The sequence below is a fragment of the Phragmites australis genome, chromosome 7 (genome assembly GCF_958298935.1).
Source record: "Phragmites australis chromosome 7, lpPhrAust1.1, whole genome shotgun sequence".
Classification (NCBI taxonomy): Eukaryota; Viridiplantae; Streptophyta; class Magnoliopsida; order Poales; family Poaceae; genus Phragmites; species Phragmites australis.
The window spans coordinates 27,788,785-27,809,428 of record NC_084927.1 but is presented as its reverse complement, the minus strand read 5'-3'; the positions used below and the strand labels follow the sequence as shown (position 1 = coordinate 27,809,428).

General features: G+C 44.6%; 4 protein-coding genes and 2 non-coding genes across 6 annotated transcripts; 4 read left to right on the top strand and 2 right to left on the bottom strand.

Moving 5' to 3' along the window:
• The first annotated feature begins 1,904 nt into the window (after positions 1-1,904).
• LOC133924531 (small ribosomal subunit protein uS17-like) lies at positions 1,905-4,280 on the top strand. The gene is made up of 6 exons (XM_062370109.1): positions 1,905-2,070; positions 2,491-2,531; positions 2,608-2,708; positions 3,507-3,651; positions 3,742-3,831; positions 4,032-4,280. The coding sequence occupies exons 1-6, from the start codon at positions 2,059-2,061 to the stop codon at positions 4,114-4,116; spliced, it is 474 nt and encodes a 157-aa protein (XP_062226093.1). The 5' UTR covers positions 1,905-2,058; the 3' UTR covers positions 4,117-4,280.
• On the top strand, positions 3,091-3,211 carry LOC133925725 (small nucleolar RNA SNORD14). Its single transcript, XR_009910993.1, has one exon. It is a non-coding gene; the product is annotated as a small nucleolar RNA SNORD14 (small nucleolar RNA).
• Positions 4,281-5,480: 1,200 nt separating the features above from the next.
• Positions 5,481-12,383, bottom strand: LOC133924530 (trafficking protein particle complex II-specific subunit 120 homolog). Its single transcript, XM_062370108.1, has 10 exons — positions 11,841-12,383; positions 10,979-11,179; positions 10,693-10,875; positions 10,410-10,519; positions 9,851-9,910; positions 9,436-9,727; positions 9,030-9,322; positions 8,018-8,892; positions 6,161-7,141; positions 5,481-5,876 (listed from the first exon to the last, which is right to left on the bottom strand). Exons 1-10 carry the CDS (start codon positions 12,252-12,254, stop codon positions 5,656-5,658), a joined length of 3,630 nt encoding a protein of 1,209 aa, XP_062226092.1. The 5' UTR covers positions 12,255-12,383; the 3' UTR covers positions 5,481-5,655.
• A 4,155-nt stretch (positions 12,384-16,538) lies between these two features.
• On the top strand, positions 16,539-17,149 carry LOC133925536 (heavy metal-associated isoprenylated plant protein 19-like). Its single transcript, XM_062371432.1, has 4 exons — positions 16,539-16,568; positions 16,656-16,737; positions 16,814-17,092; positions 17,142-17,149. Exons 1-4 carry the CDS (start codon positions 16,539-16,541, stop codon positions 17,147-17,149), a joined length of 399 nt encoding a protein of 132 aa, XP_062227416.1.
• Positions 17,150-17,186: 37 nt separating this feature from the next.
• Positions 17,187-17,260, top strand: TRNAI-AAU (transfer RNA isoleucine (anticodon AAU)). The gene has a single exon. It is a non-coding gene; the product is annotated as a tRNA-Ile (tRNA).
• Positions 17,261-17,759: 499 nt separating this feature from the next.
• LOC133924528 (uncharacterized) lies at positions 17,760-20,405 on the bottom strand. The gene is made up of 3 exons (XM_062370107.1): positions 19,846-20,405; positions 19,540-19,563; positions 17,760-18,424 (listed from the first exon to the last, which is right to left on the bottom strand). Exons 1-3 carry the CDS (start codon positions 20,090-20,092, stop codon positions 18,123-18,125), a joined length of 573 nt encoding a protein of 190 aa, XP_062226091.1. The 5' UTR covers positions 20,093-20,405; the 3' UTR covers positions 17,760-18,122.
• Positions 20,406-20,644: the final 239 nt, after the last annotated feature.

Sequence of the window (20,644 nt, the reverse complement as noted above, 5' to 3'; positions counted from 1 at the left end):
TCGCTAGGCAGGTGTTGTTTGATGTCCTTCAGAAGATTGGTCTACAAACAGTGGCGCTGCAGCCTGGCATCAACTCTTTTTCAATTTGATGGTGAGGGGTTCTTAAAAGGGTGGACAAACAACATAGAAAAGGGCTAACTCTTTGGTAATTTTAGTCGCTTGGGAGCTATGGAAACACCGAAACAATTGTGTTTTCAATGGTGCTTCTTCGGATTTGAACAAGGTTCTGCAGGCTGTGTCGGATGAGGGTGTCTTGTGGTGTGCAGCTGGAGCTAAAGAGCTCCGAAGTCTGCTGCCTGGTTGGTCTAGGATCGGGTCGTCCTCCTTGTTTTTTGTGGCGCATTTGTTTGTATTGTATCATGTAGGCAGTTAGGGTCTGTAATGTATCATGTAGGCAGTTAGGGTCTGTAATGTGTAACCTAACTTTTTTTCTTCTATTAATGAAATGACATGCAACTCTCTTGCACGTTTGAGGAAAAAATGCAGCTTCTGTCCTTATTCGATTATTTATTTGACAAACCCTCCTCAATTATAGCATGATTCAGTATAGGTGCATGTAATAAGCCAACAACCATGGCATGAGAGCACTCATCAAACCAAGCAAAATTAAAGGCAAATAGCATGCAAGGGAAGCACATATATCACAAACTGGATCGATCCAAGGGAAATAGAAGAGGAAAAGGGGGAGTTGAGCGCGCTTACCGCCCAGTAGGGAATGATGAGTGTCTTGGTGACGGCGAGCCATAGCGTGGCGAATCCGAAAAAGGCGCAGACGGAGCCGATGACGAGGATGAGCCACGGCGGCATGCGGTTGGTGAGCACCCCTGGTAGGAGGCCAACGTTCTCGCCGATGTCGTTGCCAACGCCGAGCATGGTGAGCGTCCACTGGTCGTACCCGAGCGCCTCCTTGACGGCGTGCGAGTAGAGCAGGAACACGCACCACCGGCACCCACACCATCGCCGCCAGCCCCACCCACAGCGGCCGGCTCCCCGCCTTCACCCGCCCCGGACCCGGCCCTCCTCCTCCTCCCCCGCCATGCCGCCCTCCCCTCCTCTCCTCTCCGCCTAGCACCAGCAGCGGCAGCCTACTGGACCTACTGGCGAGCTCAGGACCGTGCCTGTTCGCATATATCGGGGCATGGCGGCGTCCCCGGGCACGCGCGCGTTCGTGCCCACGACTAGTCTCACAGTGCCCGCTAGTGCTGGTCGGGGCGCGCCCGTGATGCGACGGAATGCAAAGGGACGCTGTGAGGCTGGCGTGGTGGCGTCGACCTGGAAGCCAGGACCAGCGGGGATGTTCAAAGCGCCACACGAATTTCGCTCGAGAGACTTCTCTTCTTCTTTTTCCTGTCACCGTAAACCCTTTATAAATGTGTCAGTTCACCGCCATGCAATGCAGCGGTACGATCCTATAGAACAGATCCTGTTCAAGCAAGGTCGTAGTTCACCGCCGTGCAATGATTTGCCTCTTAAGCCGGCGGCAACAAAAACAAATGACGATGTTGCAAGATGTGGACACAATGATAAAGGATGATACAGCGGTAAGAAATTGATGGGCGCATATCAGCTGAAAATGATGCAAATTTGCTATAAAACCTACTTAGAAGTTTTAAAGAAAATCTTAGAAGTATACAGTTATGCAAAATTTCAAGTTCAAATCCGATTCTATTTGAGAGATTAAAAGAGAAATTTCAGATCCAAAAACAAATTTTGTCATGTTGTGCTATTGCGCCTCTAATTTGTTTTTTTATCTCACAAACGGAATCAAATTTGAATTCGAAATTTGCATGTATATAGAATATGACTTCACCTACGGCTTAGGAGCTTTTAAGGACTTTTGAGGATTTATAGTATTTTTAAACTCAGAAGAGACCTGAATTCAGAAAAAGCCCACTAAATCCAGCCCACTTCCGACTCCTCCATTCATTTAAGCAGAGAAGAGGCTAGGGTTTTAAGCCTGGGGCATTTCTTCTTCTCCGCAGCTCGCGCCGCCGCCGCCGCCGCCGCATCGGGTCCCTCACCACCGGGCACCGGCGACTCCACCTTAGCGCGGCGACCATGGCGGAGCAGGTGAGACGCCTTTCGGAACCCCTTGTTTCCGTTGCTGCACGAGCCTGATTGTGCCAGATCTCGTGTCATTCGGTAGAGCTGCGAGTCTAGTACGACTACGCACGGCCTTGTGGCTCGAGGTGGATGCTTCTTAGCACTGTGGTTTTGGAGGGAGCGGCACGTCTCGTGCTTGCGATCGGAACCAAGAAGTCTCATGTAGCATTTTAGCCTCATCCTTCGAATGATTAGATGGTTGTGCTGTGAAGGATGGATTTTGCTGTGGAGTGTGGAATACACGAGTCTGCGCTGCTTCAGGCACTGGCTATGATCCAAAAGTTGATATCGTTGCGTTAGTTTTGGTGTAGCCGTGCATACGAGTTGATGGATTTGATTAGTATCGGTAATTCGGTATTAAACATCTTCGATCTATTGTCTCTGCAGACCGAGAAGGCTTTCTTGAAGCAGCCTAAGGTGTTCCTCTGGTAAGAGCAAGCGGCTATATCTGCGTTTGTTACATTCGTTTTGGGTGCGAGGGTTATGACTTGTTTTGGAATCCAGTCCCAAGAAGACCACCAAGGGGAAGAAGCCTGGCAAGGGAGGGAACAGGTTCTGGAAGAACATCGGCCTTGGGTTCAAGACTCCAAGGGAAGCCATTGAAGGTCTGAAGTCATTTCTTGTTCAACCCCTTTGCTGGTGACCTCTTTTAGCTTTTAGGGTAATACAGACTGCTTGATGTAGTTGCTGACTGCTGTGTATTAGATTGGTGATTCACCACTTGACTAAATTTTGCTGTTTTTATTTGTGTATGCTTTCGTTAAAATAGGATAGCATGATTTGCATGTTTTCAGAACCTCCTTTTTCCGTTAGCTGCCCCTGTAGATTATAACTGGTCCAAAATTTGAGTCATCAGTTATCAGAGTAAGGTCTTTCAAAGAAAAGATAACAGATTTAGGCATTGAAGCTTGGGGACGCAATTCAATAGCAAGTTGTCTTTAATTACTATCAGTGCTTGGATCAACAGTTAAATATACTTGCTCATATGGCGATGATAATAAAAGGGAAGGTTTGTTTCTCTAAACATTCACAGTGGCCGCCTTAGAGCTTTCTCCTTGCCAGGCTTGAGAGCTTATGCTGGTTAATTCTTCCTTGGATGTCTGATGCCACACTAGAAGTTGTACATCATGATGGATGTGAATTCTTACTATATGTTCCATTGTAATATCTGTAGCATTTGTTGGTGTATGCACTGAATCTGGAGCTTAACATAGTTCTTAGTAGTCATTTTCGATTATGAATCTTTATTTAAGTAGGTAAGAGTGTTGCTAGTTTTTTTTCATTGCTCCATTGATGAAATCATTCTTGTAACCTTGTTAGACTGTTTAGGTGCTTGGCACTTTTTCTACTCTTTTAAATCAACTGTGATTTACAAATCTTTGATCTTTTTTCCTTGGTTGCAGGAACCTACATTGATAAGAAATGCCCGTTCACTGGCACTGTGTCTATCAGGGGTCGTCTCATAGCTGGAACATGCCACAGTGCTAAGATGAACAGAACCATCATTGTCCGCAGGAATTATCTTCACTTTGTCAAGAAGTACCAGAGGCAAGCAATTCTTCATTATCCGCCTGAAGTTGCTGAATTGCTACATACCGACTGTTCGGTAAACTAACCATTTATTTGGTGTTTGCATAGGTATGAGAAGAGGCACTCCAACATCCCTGCGCACATTTCACCATGCTTCCGTGTGAAGGAAGGAGATTATGTAATCATTGGCCAGTGCAGGTAAAACATGTTTTTTGAGTGATCTGCTTTTATAACGCGGTACCTGGATAGCATGATTTCGTGATTGTTCAAAATGCAATTGCCTTTGTTTATGCTCAATGTAACAGTGAACTGTTTGACATGAAATCTCCATTATGGCCCTTATGGCATTTTGCCCTCCCCCAAAATCCATTGAAGTGATTATGTTGTTTTTATATCAGGCCACTGTCAAAGACCGTGAGGTTCAATGTGCTCAAAGTCATTCCGGCGGGGTCAGCGGGGAAGAAGTCTTTTACTGCCGCTTAAGACGATGGTGACTACAACTTCCAGGGCCCGGAAAGCTTTGATCTTAAGATTTTGATGCTGCCTAGCCTTTTTTTTCACATCTGCCATGTACTAGGAAGTCGACTTGGATTACTTGCAGAGCTTGAAATCGTGAAAATTCTTATTAAAAAAATCGTGAAAATTTGAACCCTGTGCGTGTCTGCTTACTTAGTACCTTATCTGCTTACTTAGTACAGCGTATGGTCCATAGAATGCTTTTTGGGTATCGTAAAAACCGTGTCACGATTTGGATGAGATGTTTGCATCCATCGTATAGCTTGACTGCTGGCTCGTTTCAGCTTGTATGGAAACCCTTTAGCTTCGTTGGGGCGAGGCCGGTTGCACCATGGGAGTGCAGTAAAATCCCAGTCAGCAAAATGTGAAGGTGGTGTCTGAACTCTGATGAGAATGGCAGTCTGAAACTGGTGTTACTGGATGACCCGGACGCCGGCGGCGAAATCTTGGAGACGTGCGGCCGCCTGCGACTGATTCCTGATGCTTTGCAGGCGGCAACGCAGTTCGGTGGGGCTGGCCGGCCCCGTACGGTGAGTCTCTGGTGGAAGTGGAACGCCTGTCACAGCCAAGATGACTGAGGAAACGACGAGGGCACGCGGACCCGGGTTGGTTCAGTCAGAAGCGCGCGACGGAGCCGTTCCGTTCGGCGCGCCCGTAGGCTAGCGGTAGCGCTGATCGCTCCGCGACTCGGCGTGCTGGCCTCCGCTTCACCCGAGCCGGGGAACCCGGTTACCATCGGGTAACTTATTGCGTTAGAGCGTCTCCACTGGTGAGTCGACCCATCACGAAAAAAAATTAAACCATACATGATACGTCCGGATCGCCTCTCCGCTCTCTAACCGTGCCGAACTATTGCGTGAGACCCACAGTCAATAAAAAATCACTTCCCTCTCTGTAACTTGAAACACTCGTGTGACGATTCGACACAGAGTCAGTTTGTTTTACTGTATAAAATATTATTAGATTCGAACCAAAGATTAGATTCGAATCTTCTGCCTGTGCATGGTTTGGCTGCTCTGCAGTGTGGATGTGTGGATGAGTCGACTCATGTGCTGCATCTCACTCCATGAGTCGCTTTTTTCCCCACTGGAGATGGCCGTAACGAACTTCTTCTGTACACGTTCGTTCGATATTGTAGATTCTGACACCGATGCACGCGGCGTGCAGCGTCGCGCATGCGACAGGAACGCCAAAGAACCAGTACCAGCATCTCCTCGTACCACCACCAGGATGGAAACGAATGTTCATGGGAAATGGCTAGTAAAAGCTATATGAGCCCGCATCCAGATTTAAGAATCAGGATGATAAAATCATCAAACATGCAATTCCCGTGCTTGAAACAACATTCACTATGCTTTTCCACTGTACACGACACAATTGTGTTACAAGGAAGCCTTCAAGCGCCTCCCAACAAATCACATGGGGATAGCTCTTGTACAAGATTTCACGGCTGCACATGTCACAATACAAAGTGAGGTATCTAAACTAACTATGAAAGACATCTGTCTAGGCTGTACCAATTACCCGGATATGGAATGGGGAGCCGCGGCATAGAATGGGTTCATCTGGCAACTCTGCCTTTGCACGGGCACGAAGAACGTCGGTGGCATCGATTATAACAGAAGAAGCTTGCAGCGAGTAGTCACCCGGTATGAGGAAGTACACAGAAAAAGGATGTATTACCTCCTGCAATGGTGGAACCTCCAGATGTATATCACTAAGAACACCTACAAAGAAAAAAGAACTTGTCAGAGTAGTTCACGCTGAATAATGCAAAGATGAATAAATATCTCTTTCCCTGTTTGGAACACTGCAGAATCAAACACATTGGTCCAAAAGGATCAGTATAGCTCATGTGAAGAAATGCAGGGGCAATGAAAATACAAACTCAATGCCCAACCGATTGGTCCTACAGTTAGTCTTGATGCCGCACTATGAGTTGCGTTTCTTTACACAGATTATTTGCTGCCCACAGAAAACTTGCATGAAAGGATAATGATAACTCACTCACCAGCCCAGAGGACGGTTGCACTATTTTCGTTGAAGCAATTCTCTCCTGCTACATCTTTGCATGAAATGCTGAGGTTCATCTGAATAATTTCCTTTGTGTTGTTGCGAATTTGAACTTCCATATGGGTCATTTCATGAGCAGATATAGGATCTTCACACCTCAGAACAGATGGCACAACATTCATGTCAGAAGAATGACTGGAATTATCATCAGGGTTGTCCGAATCCTTTGAAGCATCAACATTGGTTACAGTTCCATTCTTAGCAAGCTTAAAGCTAAATGTCAAGGGATCTGGCAACAGTATGTCCATTATAGATGCTTGTAATGCTGCCTGTATAGCATCTTTGATATTCAGCTCACCTGAGCTATTTCTACCAGAATGCCACTTCACTTTTATTTTTGAAATCAAGTTGTTGATAGAGGCGTCTAGCTCTGCCTTAGCTTTCCTTTCTGCTATGGCTGCAGCTCTGGATCCAAGAGGTTCATCACTTCCACTTTCCTTTACAAAGAAGGACGCATCAAGAACAGGTAATTTGAAGTTTTCAAGAGGAATGAGAACTCTGGCAGAGTAGTCGCGATCAATTCTAGTTTTGTGACAAGCCGCATCAGAAGCATTATCTTCTGAGATTAATTTTTTATCTACATTTGTGCCATCCAAATGTACAGCAACATCAACATCAAAAACAACATCAGTAGGGTTAAAAAGCTCAAGTTCCAGAAGGCGGAGCCCCCAGCTTCCTTTATAGGGATCAATCTTCAATAAGTTATTATCACTATATGCCGTGTCATTTCCAGTGCTTATATCATCTTTGCCACTAACAGGTCTTAAGTGTGCTTCATTAAATCGGACAGGTATTTCCATGGACAACAGTCGTGCTCTTACAAGACGCATGCCCTGTACAACACATATATTCAACGGAACAACCAGGCGTCTGCCAGGTGGAAGTGAAACCTCACCATTCTCAGAATTAGCAGCAGGACCTGAAATGCAAAGTACAAATTTAGTCTTGAAACCACGTAATGACAATACTTTTTCCTATGTAACAAAGGGTGCATGTAAGAAGCCATAAAGAAAAAAAAAATCTTCTCCAAATTGATAATGTTCAAAACTCACCTCACAAGAATATTGCCGAGTAGACGGTCAAATATTTGCAAGTACAGACTAAAGTGTAAACAGGATGGTCATTTCGAAGCAACCACTACAAACAACACCTACAACAAAAACTGTCCACGGGCTAAAATATAAATCAATAACTTTGTCCTTGACGAAAATATGAATGTGGCCAGGTGCGAGACCAAGAGCATGACAGGAACCCCATGAAGTAGAGATGATTAAGAATTAGCGCTCATTAGCGCGAGGTGAATAACATCGAAGCAGATAGAGCAGCCAACTGTTACACTCAAAACAACTATTGCTATCTATGCTTCAGATCTACTCCCTCCGTTCAAGAATGTAAGGCGTATTTTGTTTCGAAAAAGTCAAATTTCATAAGGTTTGACCGATAGTTAGTCAAATTATATGCACGTTTAGTATACAAACTTTGTTTCAATAGATTTGTATTTCAAAGTACTTGATGTTGATTTTATAGCAATTGACGACATATTATAAGAGAAATTAACGGTCAAATTTACTTTTGGTGACTTTTTCAAAACAAAATACGCCTTACATTCTTGAACGGAGGGAGTACTAATAAAAAATGTAAACAGAGAGGCATCAGTTTACAACAGGAGAAATTAACAGAATTGCAAATGTCCAATTGTCACCATTTGAGTCATTGATTGCACATATAGATTATGAAAGAAGCTGAATTTAAAGGATGACGAAGAGTATAGGAGAGTTAGAAACTGATGACCTACCAGCATAGTGAATATCCAAGAATGGATTTATTCGTTCTCTTGCAGTTCTCCTTGAATTTGCAGGAGATCTACTGCCATCTGCTTCCAAATCTGCCAAGCTAAGATGCCAGGCTCTTAGAGTCACTGCAAATGTTACTTCTCCGCCTGGTTTTATAGGAAGTGCAGATTTCCATGTGCTATGGGCAATCGAAATAACAGAATCCTGGTTCTTCCCAGATAATGCAATATTTGCTTCTTCAACTGGTAAAGTTCCAGCATTCGTCAGCGTAATCAAAACATCACGAATTTCTCCTTCATATAGAAGAATAGAACCATCCCCACCCACAACATTGGCAACTAATAATGGCAGGGGAGGAACAACAGAAATACTAGGAAAGTTGACACTCTTAAACTTGCTAGAGCCACAGCATCTGAAAGGATCAGAAAGGACAAGCCCTTGTGCAGCTCCAAGGAGCAAACAGTCCACCTCTTTGAATAGGTGTTCTGTAATAACACCAAAGCAATGAACAATGCACCCAGGAATTGATATTCGTCCGACTTTTGTTGGAACTCCAGATAACAGAACTAATTTTGAAGTATTAGGTGGAAGACTAACACTAACTGGAAAGGCATCAAAATTTCTAGAATGAACAGAGAGATAGATGCTCTCAACAACTAGGTCAAAGCTGCAGGGGTTTGCTAACTCAACCATGACTTGAACTGGCTCCCCCACAATCCAACTAACCTCTTGCTTGCTAGTCCCAGACACTCCTGCCTTGCTGAAAGGAGTATAAATGAAAGGCCCTGAAGGACCTGCACCAGTCCACCACTCCTTTTTATGTGGGTTGCGCTTTATTATATCTCTTTGTGAAGGGTGAAGTGGGAAAGAATGCAACCTGGGAAAAAAGTCATAAGAAAAAAAGACAAAATTTATCATAATCTTCTTTCTAGCTTAAAAGCAGTTCTGACAGTATTTATTCTCTTTTTTCCCCCAAACATAACAAAATGATAATAGTGATGAGCTTAAACATACCTGATAAAAGGAAGACATGGATCTGCACAACGTGTACCTGTTGGAAGCCTATCAGCGGAGTTTGCAAGTGAGCTTGCCAGGCCACTCTGACCAGCAGGTGTGATGAGTGGGTAAAATGATCGAAGAAGACGAGCTGCAGTGCTCCACGATGAGAGGGGATCCGCAGCACGGATTGATGACATCAATATCTCTCTTAGAATGACCATTTGAAGGGTACTCCATTGCGACTCAAACAATGTCATTATAGACTGAGGTTGCACTTTTCCTAAATCAGTATTGCTAGCACGAGGTTCCTTGAGAAAACAAGCATTATAAATGAAACATGAATCCAGCAATGTTTAGTATATTTGAGAACAATAATCGATTCTCAATATGCTACAGGTACATAGCAATTTCGCAATCTCACCTTGGGTGAATCATGGTCCATTTGGCAAGCCTTCCGGCTTTGAACATGGTATGCATTTGTAGTCATGGTTAGAACCTGCATAGCACTCATAGCAGCATATGCATTGTCCTGCTGAAGGTACAACTGTGCAACTTGTCTTGAAAAAAAGGCCGCCTTGCGTTTATAACCAAGTGTACCAAAAAGTCTTGCGATTTCAATATATAGTATCAGTCGGTCACTGGCATCGATCAGAGCCTTGGCACCATCTGCAGCTCCCATTAATAAATCTGACACCTCCTTGGCAAGTTCCCGCCTGATAAAGAAATACAGTGGACAACTTCACCCTAAGTAGAGTATGCTTTGACACAACGTCAACCTCATCTCACTATATCATGATTAACTGCTAATAAAGCACGTGGTCACGTGAGAGACTCACCTGCACAAGTATCTTGCCAACTTCAACGCAGCTTCAAGCTCAAAGCTCACAGGTGAAACTCTAAACCAAAAAAAGACGGTACAATGTTAGTGCATTAAGTAAATTTGCCAAGTAAATAGCTCAGTATAACATGCCGTCCTGGATCCAGTTAGAGGTGTTAACAGAGTTCTAATAAAGGAACAAAAGAAAAGGAGGGACTGACAGGGCAAAGAAGAAACGAATGAACTCAAGGACAAGATAGGGCGTAACATCCTTCAGGCCATCATGAGTTCTCTTCAAAACCAAAAAAAATTATGGCCAGGAAACTTCTAATATAGCAATGCAACAATGAAACAAATGAACAGTTTTAGAAATCAGTATGTTTCCTTTAATATACCAGCAGCTCATAAAAAACGATGGGAAAACTAGAATCCTTTCGTGCGTACCTCATAAGAAGCAAAAGGGTTTTACTTTATGTTGAATGTAACAGAACTAGAGGAAAAACTGCCTTATGGGACAGAAGGGCAAGTGGCTTGCATACAAAAATTAAAAAAAGACAACAGCGCACCAGAAACAGTACCTTTGAGCATTATCTTGCAAAGTTGCTCTTCTGTATAGCTGGATAATGGTGTAATAGCGATATTTCACTTCATCCTCCAAAACAGGGTCACTTTGGCCCATCCTATCTACCTGTTCATAAGCAAAATATAATCACCTAAAAGAATCATGGGAAGGTTGCCAGGAATCTTATGTCAAGTAAGATTTAGTGATGAATGGAGACATTTTCAAATGCAGTGTTAACATGCCAGTTATCAAGATGAATATAATTCAACAACCGGACCACTTTCGATGCGAAAGCTTACCACTAATGCACAGACACTACCCTCAAGGGCTCCAGCATGCCAGAAAACATCTCCTGTCAATCTTGCAAGCTCTATTGATGTGGTGTAATGTGCATTAGCATCCACAGGTGATCCAGCCAACAAGCAATAATCTCCTATTATCTTTTGTGCACGACCCAGCCTTCTTTTCTTAGCCTTAATTACCTAAAAATATAGAAGCATAGTCTTATATAAGCAATAGAATCTTTGGCCATATACATCATCAACATACACTGGTCAAAATACTCGGAACACCTAAACTATGAACCTCGTCTGAGCCAAGACTGGATTGTGAATCCAAAGGTGTCTTTAGAATAGTTCCTGTGGATTCTGCACGCAAGATCCATTTCTCAAACTCCATCAACAATGAAGCAGCGAGATCTTGGATCATTGTAAGCATATGAAGTTCCAGCGATTGCTGATCAGAAGGAGGGAATATGATTATATCGTCCCTCTTTTTCCCCACCAACTACAAAAAATAGCCACACAGACACAAATTACATTGGAGCATGAAGTGATCAAACACAACAAAAGTAGAGTGCATTACAACATCGGTATGCACTATGATTCTAAGCCAGCAAAACAGCAAAGCAGTATATAACTTATCACTAAAGTAAACCATATCTTTCCTTCCATGAAACAAGGTAGGTACAACATTCATTTCTGTTTGACAAGTCCAATGCTTTGATGCATTATGTTGAGAGAGATTTACATGAGAATAAGCACAGAAGTACACACTACTTAGGCCTAAAATTTCAAGCAAAATGCAACGTAAGTGAAGTGAGAGTAAAGCATAGGCCAACACCCAACAAAAGTAAAATCAAAACCCTCGAGCACCAACTGAACTGGGTTTTCACCCCTCGAGCTATAATTAGTGCATTAGCGCAGTCCGGATTGCCTGATCAAGGGTCAAATTGGATCACACGGATCTCATCCAAGTAACACACTCCTTCAGAACACTTGGAAGCAGCTAATTAAGTTCATACGAAATGAGCATGTCATTGACACAGGAACACTCAGTAGAGCAATCACGAAACCAAATGATCCAGACACGCACTGGAGATCACCGAGATGAGATCCACAGATGCTGAGCTGGCGATCCTTAAGACGCGGCAGCAGCAGGCACGTACCTGCGCGTCGGTGGGGCAGAAGGCGAAGCATCTGTTGGAGAGCGCGGAAGGGTACGACCGCGCGGCGTCGACGAAGTCGGCCGCGACGCGGTCGAGGTCGGGGGATGAGGGGAGGTGGCAGATGCCGACGACAGCGAGCACCTTGCGCGAGGACTGGAAGTCCTCCCAGGGCGAGGGCACGCAGCCTCCGAGCACGAACTTGAGGCGGAGGTACCCCGTGTCCCAGGGCTGGTGCGCGAAGGGGCTCTTCTGGTGCTCCTTGTAGTAGGGCCGCAGCGAGGCGAGGTCGACGCGCGCGTGGCGCGCCACCAGCGCCGCGTAGTCGCGCAGGCACGGCGGAGGGATCGGGCCGCCCACGGGGAGCACCGCCACGCGGATGGCCGTCCCGGACTCGATGCTCAGCCCGGGCTCCATGGCTGGCGTCCGCGTCGCTGGCTCCGGTTCGGGAATGGCAGATCTGACTGTGTCTGATGGAGGAGGTGAGGAAGGTGGAGACGAGGAGATAACGCTTGCGCAGTGGGGGCTTGAGTCCGATTTGATCCTTCGATCCGACTCGTGGATGGGCCGAGCCTTGCTGGACATCTTACATAATCAAATGATTTATAATTAAAATTAATCTCCTATCTATTCCTCTCTTATATAATATAGAAAGTTACGATCAATTAGCTGATTAACAATCAATTTACTCTCCACATGTCATCCTTATCATCTTTCACTTTAAAATTCATTATACTACTATAAAATAGACAAGTTATGGTAGATTCGAACGATCTTCACTATACATTTTACATAATCAAATGGTTCACAATTAAAGTTGATCCCACTTCTACTCCTCTCTCCTATAATATGGAAAGTCACAATCAATTAGCTGATTAACAATCAACTTACTCTCCACGCGTCGTCCTTAATCGTGTTCCTCAATTGCAGCGTGCTCTCTTTCCTTATATCACTCTATTTTTGAAACTTAAATTAAGATAAATGATCATCACATAATGAAAGTTGAAGTCCAATCAACGGTGTCTCTTTTTCTTCATCTATTTCAAAACTACGATAAAATCTTTAACGATTATGCTCTATTTACTTCTCTTATTCTATTTCTAGAATCTAGCCACCGTCTCCAGTCTCTACTACCTCCTACACGGATCGATAGGAAACAGCCTCAACTCCATTCGCACATCGATCACCTTCACAGATATGCGTCAGCTACCTCCGCTCATCGGCTCGCACACACTTCATCAACATCGGCCACCTCCGTTGATCGATGACAACCATCTCCTCAACACTATCTATCTATGTGTTGCACAGCCACATGGATTCGATCATCATTAATGTAAATTCTTTTTTATGCTTATATTCTTTTACTTGTTTGGATTGCTATATTCTGAATTAATTTCACATATGTGAGATACATGTGCAGTTGCTAGTCTGAAAAAGAAATCACTTCAAATTTGGTGCTTTTCATTTTCGTGTTATGGCGTCCTCCAGTCCGGTCTCATGGCTGGATCACGCCCCAAACTTTGTTTCTATGTTGGAGTTGGACGATCTGCACGGAACTGCTGACTAATGGAACCCGTATTCCTATATAAAAAAGCAACATACACACGCAATCGTGGTTTTACATTTCCAGTTTTGCATCAGACCGCTTGTGTTTTTCTTTCTTTCTAAAGACAAAATACTTGCATCATCTAAGGGTGGCAATGGGCCAGGTTGGGTCGGGCCCCACGGGTTTTAGACCCAGCAGGAATGGGTTCGAGTGTAGAAACCATCCCTTAGGGCCATTGGGTTTAGATCAAGATCCTATTTTGTAACCGCAGGTGCCCCATGAGTCTCAAATATTACCCAAGTAGCAAGTGCTCAACTTGGTACTCGGCCCACAGCCCACTCACCTTCTTTACATCTCAACCCACTTGTCTCCTGAGTACTTATCTTCTTAGCTGCTCGTTCGCTTGTCTATTGATTGGATCAATCCCATATTCTCGTGAGGCTGAGGGAGAGGTGGGTGACTGGGGCGAGGGAGCAGAGGGAGGAGGTGGAGAGCAGAGATGGTGAAGCTCGGGACGCCCATCAGGAGGGTCAGGGTCTGGAAGCCGTGGCTCACCTCAGATTTGGTGGGCAAGAGGGGCAGATCCACTGACGTCATACCCTGACGCCGCAGTCAAATACGTCGCCACCGATGATGGGAAAACACCTGCGAGGAATGCAAGCGTGTGGTTGGCGACACCGACGGTGTAGTTAGAGCTCACCGTCTTGTTGAAGAGGTGGTCACGCTCCTTGACCGCGGAGGGCGCCGGCCGCCGAGGGCCAAGACGACGTGGGGTTCTTGGACGACGGCGATGAGAAGGCAACAATGAAGGCGCACATGTTCTGCGTGAGCTCCTCGAGGTACGTGTGCTTGTGGAGCATGTCGACGACCTCAGCCTTGGACCAGGACGCGAGGAACCGGAGCTCGGTGGTGGCCTCCGGGTTGGACTCAGTGAGAGAACAGAAGTTGGTGACGTAGTCACACCCTTGATGGTTGGGGAGGGGATTGAGAGTGAGGATGTGCATTGAATGAGCCTCGCAGGTGGCAGCGGCAAGATGTGCATGCTCCATATGGGGATTGGGAAAGGAGAAGGGGCATGGGTTTTGGGTCCTTGTCGGGGTCGGGGTCAGAGGTCGTTTTGCACCCAGTAATAATTTTAGGGTCGGGTCGGGTTTGAGATCTCAAGTTTTGAGTCGGTTACGTTCTTACTCTACCCGGCCTTGATCCAACCCGTTTCCACCCTTTGTGTCGCCCCCTCATACTTTGAAGAGAATTGTGATGACCAAAATGCTTGCCACATGTGATTAGCATAGTAATGCTCCTCCAATATCACTAAAAGGAGCATACCAATCTCTTTCCCATAAAGTATCTCTAGGTTTAACTATCAATCCCGCGAGAAAGCGTAATATACAGTAAAGCCTGATTTGTAAGTTATAGTAGGGAGGGAAATACCTAAATACAAAACCCTATAATTAAAGTGCAGAATCATATAAATAAAACTAATAATAAGTTGCAATAAGCAAATGATCATGTGATTAATAATACTAGACTTGTAAGAATTATGAAAAATAGGGCAGATGGCACAACAATGTCATGTAGCTAATGGTGCGCATAGTCATAAAGTTATCTAGAAAATTGAATAAAAAACCATAGTAAATATATATGGTTCATCATTTGGGAGTACATCATAATAATCCATATCATCCCGGCTTCGTGTGTCCTTTTTAGACAATAGTAATCATGCTTTTGGTACTACACGATGCTATTGTCGCACACCTCTATTAGTAGATAAGGTCCTGAAATAACATCTTTCGCTTTGTGTTTATACCATAATTCCTTTGCAAGAGTGTTTCCCTGCTATAGGGTTGTCTCTGGTATCGATCCTCGATCACATATGGGCCGTCTACACAGTCGCAACCTTGACTTGAGATTCAATCCTTGTATTTTTGGTCAAACAAATCTGGAAAAGGAGTAAGATAATCGAAAAGAGTTGTATAGATACATTTCTGTTAAGGTTACTTTCCAATCTACACTAATATGGTGTTACATGACGCTTATACGTCACATGTCCCTAAGGAACTACTCACACATCCCAATAATAATAGAATAATAAGTAACTCTAAGGAAGAACATTATCGTGATAAAGATATGAAATAAATATAATGGTAGTTGCAAATGTATTAACTTTCTTGATATGGTGATAGAGTATACTGAGAGATAATTGTTTATGGATTAGTATAATGATTCTAATGGTGGAGATGGATGGCGGCGAGAAAGAACCTCATGTATATTGGTGTGACGGCAGCAATGGTGCCTCCGCATGATGGCGTTGACGCCATACCTTCGACATGGATATATGTCTTCTCTCTCTAATCCCTACGGAATAGGTTTTGCGCCGTCTCTCTCTCTCTCTCTCTCTCTCTCTCTCTCTCTCTCTCTCTCTCTCTCTCTCTCTCTCTCTCTCTCGCCGGGTCAATGGTGTTCAGGAGTCACGACATGGATATGCATATTTAGGCCGCGGGCCGGCATGAGGCACGTTTCTCCCGCGCCTCTCTCGTGTCGTCCCCTGATAAACCAGCCCCCGACAAAGCCGGCTGGTCAATGCGATTTCCCAAACAGCTCCATCGGCCTGCGCCTTCTCTTCTCTTCTCTTCTCTCCAAAGCCACTTCCGGGTAAAGCTTCATTCCTTTCTCCGAATGTTCCGTTTGTCTTCGCCGTTTCATCTCATCCGGGTGTATCTGGCGTTTTCGATCCCCCTTGAGACTTGTCTGCATTGCATTGCGGCGTTGGCCTGTTTTGATGCCGTCGTGGAGGGAGCGCGCCACAACCAGGTGGGGAAACTTCGCATGGCAGGCAGGCCTTTTTCCGATGAATTACTCGGACACATGCATTCCAGCTTTCAAGGCTTGAACACAACAGCATAAAAACCTCGCGGGTTGTGGTTAGAAGCTGCCCCTTTTTTCTGATTAGATTAGAAGCTTGGGGATTTCTTTACCATCTTGGTTTACAAAGGCTTGCATTGCTTGGGTACGTTTGGTAATCCTGGTTCGAAACCACAAAGAAGAACAGATGTCGTTTCTGTCCATCTGAATTCCCAGTCACCTCTGCGTGTTCAATATTTCAGGGAATCTAGCTTCGACATCATATTTCGCCGAGTCGAGTTTCGTTACGCGTGATGGATGAAGAAAACGCCAGCGTTAAGAATGTGAGCAAAAAATTTCTGTTCATTTTAACGTGCCATTTACACGATCATTTCTGTTCAGCTACGCTGTCTGCTTCTCTTCCTACACAGAGCGTCACGACAGAACTGAAAGTATACATGCATTGCGATTCCTGTGAAAGATCGGTACGCCGTGCCATCGAGAAAATCGAAGGTGAAGAAGCTACACGAAAATACCTCAGCCTGATTATACGCCTTCTCGTGCTGGTAACGTTCGATCATCTCTCTAGGCGTCGAGACAATCGAGGTGGACAGGAGTGAGAACAAGGTCACGGTGACAGGCGAGTTCGAGCCAAAAAAGTTGTTGAAAAAGATCAAGAAGAAGACCGGGAAGAAGGCGGAAATCTTGATCCCTGAGGAAAATGAGGAAGAATGCAAGGGAGAAGAACCTTATGCTCCTTACGATGATCCAGTGCTGGACCGAGAGGCGTTTGCGACTCATGAGTTTCAGAATCATGGGCTAGAAAGATGGGATCTCCATTATTTCGACGATGAAAACACCGAAGCGTGTATGATAATGTAGAAACAATTAAATGCGCACTGGATTCTAATCTGCAGTTTCTTAATGGATATGATAAATACAGAACTTTAATACATCAAACTGGCCTATTAGCTCAGTTGGTTAGAGCGTCGTGCTAATAACGCGAAGGTCGCAGGTTCGAGACCTGCATGGGCCATTTTCCGTAACTTATTTTTTTGGTTTTGCAAAGGTTTTCATTTCGTTATCTTGGGCCAAAATCTGCCGACAATTTTGCACTCTCTTTCTTCAACAAAACCTCAACCAAATAAGAACAGTTCCGATGTACACAAACTAAGTAATTGGTCATTTGGTAAACACCAAAAGAAATGCCTCCATGCTCTCATAAAAGTTCTCTAAGAATACTCCAATATAAGAAACTTGCACATATTTTGAAGCAAATGTTATGACTATGGAGGAACTCATATGTGACAACAAGGCAACAACCGTTACTGAGTACAAACAGGTACCAGTTTGCACCTACCACCATGTGTCCATCTACGATGAAAACAGAATGATCCCAGAATATATCACAGTTAAGAGCTAGTTTGGGTCTGGTAAATTTTTAAAGCAATTAAGCCTATACGACTCTCACAGGAAAGTTTCCTGTATGGCAACAGCAAAATCGTATCCTGAAGGTACTTCCATGAGCCAACAAATAAATCGTACTCCAGCTTAATACTATAGCTCAACCTTCAAATGTGTACATATCGATATCCAGATTAAAGTATTGGCCTCTAATCCACAAGCACAACACTGAATTCAGTGTCTTCAACAGCGCTATCAGAAACTTGGGATACTTAGACAGTGTATACTAGTTATAGCTGCAAGGAGATTACACTGTTGAGACTAAAAATTAACTATGCTTCTGTGGCAACTGTCATTACATAGACAAACATTACAAGTGGACCCCACGCCGCTAGGTTTGGCTGCAAGATGTAACCCATGCAGCTACCAGAAACAATTTTACCTGTCGAAGAAAAAGAGATACAGAACTAGACAAGCTATCACATGCTTGTGGCTCACGGATCCTTCCAACCCAGTTGTCGAGCTCGTTGTTCCCACAGTCCTGTGAGTTTCCTCTCCTTTGAAATTGCTGCTTCAGACCGCTCCCGAGCTTCCTCACAGGTTTCTGTGGCCGCATTACACTTGTCTGCCTCTCGCTGATATTGAGTAGCCTGTCTTTTAGCTTCAACAAGAGTGGCGTTCATGTGGTGACTATGCTCCTCAGCTACAACCTGCTGCAGCCTGAGTTCCTCATTAAGGAGGTCAACAAATTGCTTCTCCATCTCTTTGGCAAGCTCAGGGTCATTTTTTCCACAATCTGCATATTTGAATTCGAATGTTAATTTTTTTAATCCAGTTAACATACTTAATAGGTTAATAACAGCAATAGCAAGGTCAGGAAGTTGTGCACGGAAGAAAAAAAGCAGAAAGAAATAAAAAATAATGCAAAGAAGGTAATTCAAATATTTCACCAGATCCAGCTTTGGAAGTCTGGGTGGTTATGAGATGGAAGCATAACAACTAATTGTGCAGCAAGGTGAGAAAGATCTGTGCTCTCTCGATGAAGCATATGTACCAACCAAATGAGGAGTATGTAGGTGAAAGAATTATTTGCAGATGCTCTGGACAGCAGGAAGCAATCCATGTTCAGTTGCAAAATGCATGTCACTGGAGTGTCCGAATAGAGCTAGTCTGGAAGAACAAATTTTCTCCTGGGCTTCTGTGGATGTGATGCATGTGAGCATGTCAACACACAATAATGTTTACAGCATCATTTGCTTTCATATGTGGTATACTGTAAACGTATAGCTAATAACCTAATGCCTCAGCCTTATGAATTCCAAGCAAAGACAACGGAAAAACATCGTTTTCTCAGTGATGCTACGATGCTTTTAACAAGTCTAGAGGTCATTCAATAGAGTGTATTACTAGACAAATCACTGAAGTTTCATGCCTAAGTAGAGAGCCAATCTTAGAAATTGCAATTGTGTTTTATAACCTACTTCTAAGTTAGCTTTCTAGGGTTCACACAGGAAACATTTAACTTTTCATGTTCCACAATCTGGGGGTAAATAATAAAAGATTTTCTTTTCTGTAAATTTTTGAGAAAGAGTACGAATTGGGATAGAGAATTTTACTTTCATAAGCACTAATTTGTTTGAACATTTTAGTAACAGAAAAGTGAAGAAAAATAATACTAGTAAAAATGCTCCATCAGGTATATGAATCACCACACGCATCAAAATAGTGACTAAAGGGAGATAAAACTCCTCAGCGGACTGAATTGTTCAGTCCAGGAAAACGAACACGGTGAAAAATTCACCACAATTGCCGTCATTCTTTGATCGGACGACCACTATACTCAACCAGCTATGACGAGAACGCTGGAAATTCATGAACCTCAACTGAAGGGACTGAAGGAAGAACCCAAACCTGTGATTGAGAAGTTGGCAAGCCCTGCAAAGGAAGGAAAATGCAAAATCATGTCAGAAATGTGGACCTGGATGCAACCGGAAGCTTTCAAGGAAGAAATCGCAACTAAATCAGTTTCTTTGTTCAAACGCATGTGGTACTGGTACCATACGCAGTCACATAGGCAACGGCATTCATCTGATAACACAAGTACCAACCTAATTACCGAAATTTTATCCAATGAATTGTGCTTAAGATGCATGCCAACGCAGATCAGACGAGGACAGTTGCAAGATCTGATGAGAGGGACGGAATCGGACAGCTCACCGGGGGCGATGGACTTGAGGGAGAGCGGCGCCGGGCAGTCGCAGCTGCAGGGCGGGCACGAGGGGGAGGAGGATGCCGCCGCGGCCGCGGCTGAGGAAGCTGGGGAGGAGGAGGAGGAGAACCCCTTCTTGTAGCGCCAGTAGAAGGCGGGGCCGGAGACTCCGAGCGCTGAGGCCATGGCCAGGATCACCAGGCACCACCGCCCGCACGCCGCGGCCGCCGCGCGGCGCCCCCCGCCGCCCACCATCGCCACCCCGCGGACGCGAGCTTGCTCTCGGGTAATGCGGGTTCGTGCCTGCCGGTTGTGTCGTCGACTCGTCGCGCGGCGTGTGACGGGCGTGAGCCAGTGAGTGTGACCGCGTGTGATTTCACGTTGTTTTTCGTTGAGGCGGGGTGGTGGCTAGTGCGGTTGGGGTGGTGAGGCCGTGAGAGGAACACTCGAACAGGCAGGCAGGCTGGCAGAGGCAGCGAGGTGGAGTGGAGGGGTCGGCGCGGAAAATGGCCGCTGCACGCGGGCGGATTTCCTGCGAATCGATTTGCAAACGACGGTGCTGTGAGGGGCGAAGGAAGTTTGTTAGGGTGTAATCGGTTGCCAGTATTTATTGTATATGCATCTAGGAAAAGCTGTATAAAAAATTATATTTATAAAAAAGAATAGTGTTTGTTTAGTTATATATGTTTGACATGCTGAGTTAAGTTTCTATCTGGTTTAACGAATTTGAGATTATATGAGCAGATGTAAGAGTTAATACTGTGATTAGTTACTTGCATAAAAATAATTTTGTAATACTGACAAGTG

Bases quoted from the DNA above. Each gene is read 5' to 3' on its own strand.
- LOC133925536 (XM_062371432.1), top strand. From the start codon at position 16,539: ATGGATGAAGAAAACGCCAGCGTTAAGAAT. The intron at 16,569-16,655 runs GTGAGCAAAAAA...CTTCCTACACAG, and splicing joins AAAACGCCAGCGTTAAGAAT to AGCGTCACGACAGAACTGAA. The intron at 16,738-16,813 runs GTGAAGAAGCTA...TCATCTCTCTAG, and splicing joins TGCCATCGAGAAAATCGAAG to GCGTCGAGACAATCGAGGTG.
- LOC133924531 (XM_062370109.1), top strand. The intron at 2,709-3,506 runs GTCTGAAGTCAT...CCTTGGTTGCAG, and splicing joins TCCAAGGGAAGCCATTGAAG to GAACCTACATTGATAAGAAA. The intron at 3,652-3,741 runs GCAAGCAATTCT...GTGTTTGCATAG, and splicing joins TTTGTCAAGAAGTACCAGAG to GTATGAGAAGAGGCACTCCA.
- LOC133924528 (XM_062370107.1), bottom strand. From the start codon at position 20,092: ATGGTGGGCGGCGGGGGGCGCCGCGCGGCGGCCGCGGCGTGCGGGCGG. The intron at 19,564-19,845 runs GTGAGCTGTCCG...CTTCCTTTGCAG, and splicing joins CCTCAAGTCCATCGCCCCCG to GGCTTGCCAACTTCTCAATC. The intron at 18,425-19,539 runs GTTTGGGTTCTT...TCAAATATGCAG, and splicing joins TGCCAACTTCTCAATCACAG to ATTGTGGAAAAAATGACCCT.
- LOC133924530 (XM_062370108.1), bottom strand. From the start codon at position 12,254: ATGGAGCCCGGGCTGAGCATCGAGTCCGGGACGGCCATCCGCGTGGCG. The intron at 9,728-9,850 runs GTGAGTCTCTCA...TTTCTTTATCAG, and splicing joins TTGGCAAGATACTTGTGCAG to GCGGGAACTTGCCAAGGAGG. The intron at 7,142-8,017 runs GTAGGTCATCAG...TTTGCATTTCAG, and splicing joins CTTGGATATTCACTATGCTG to GTCCTGCTGCTAATTCTGAG.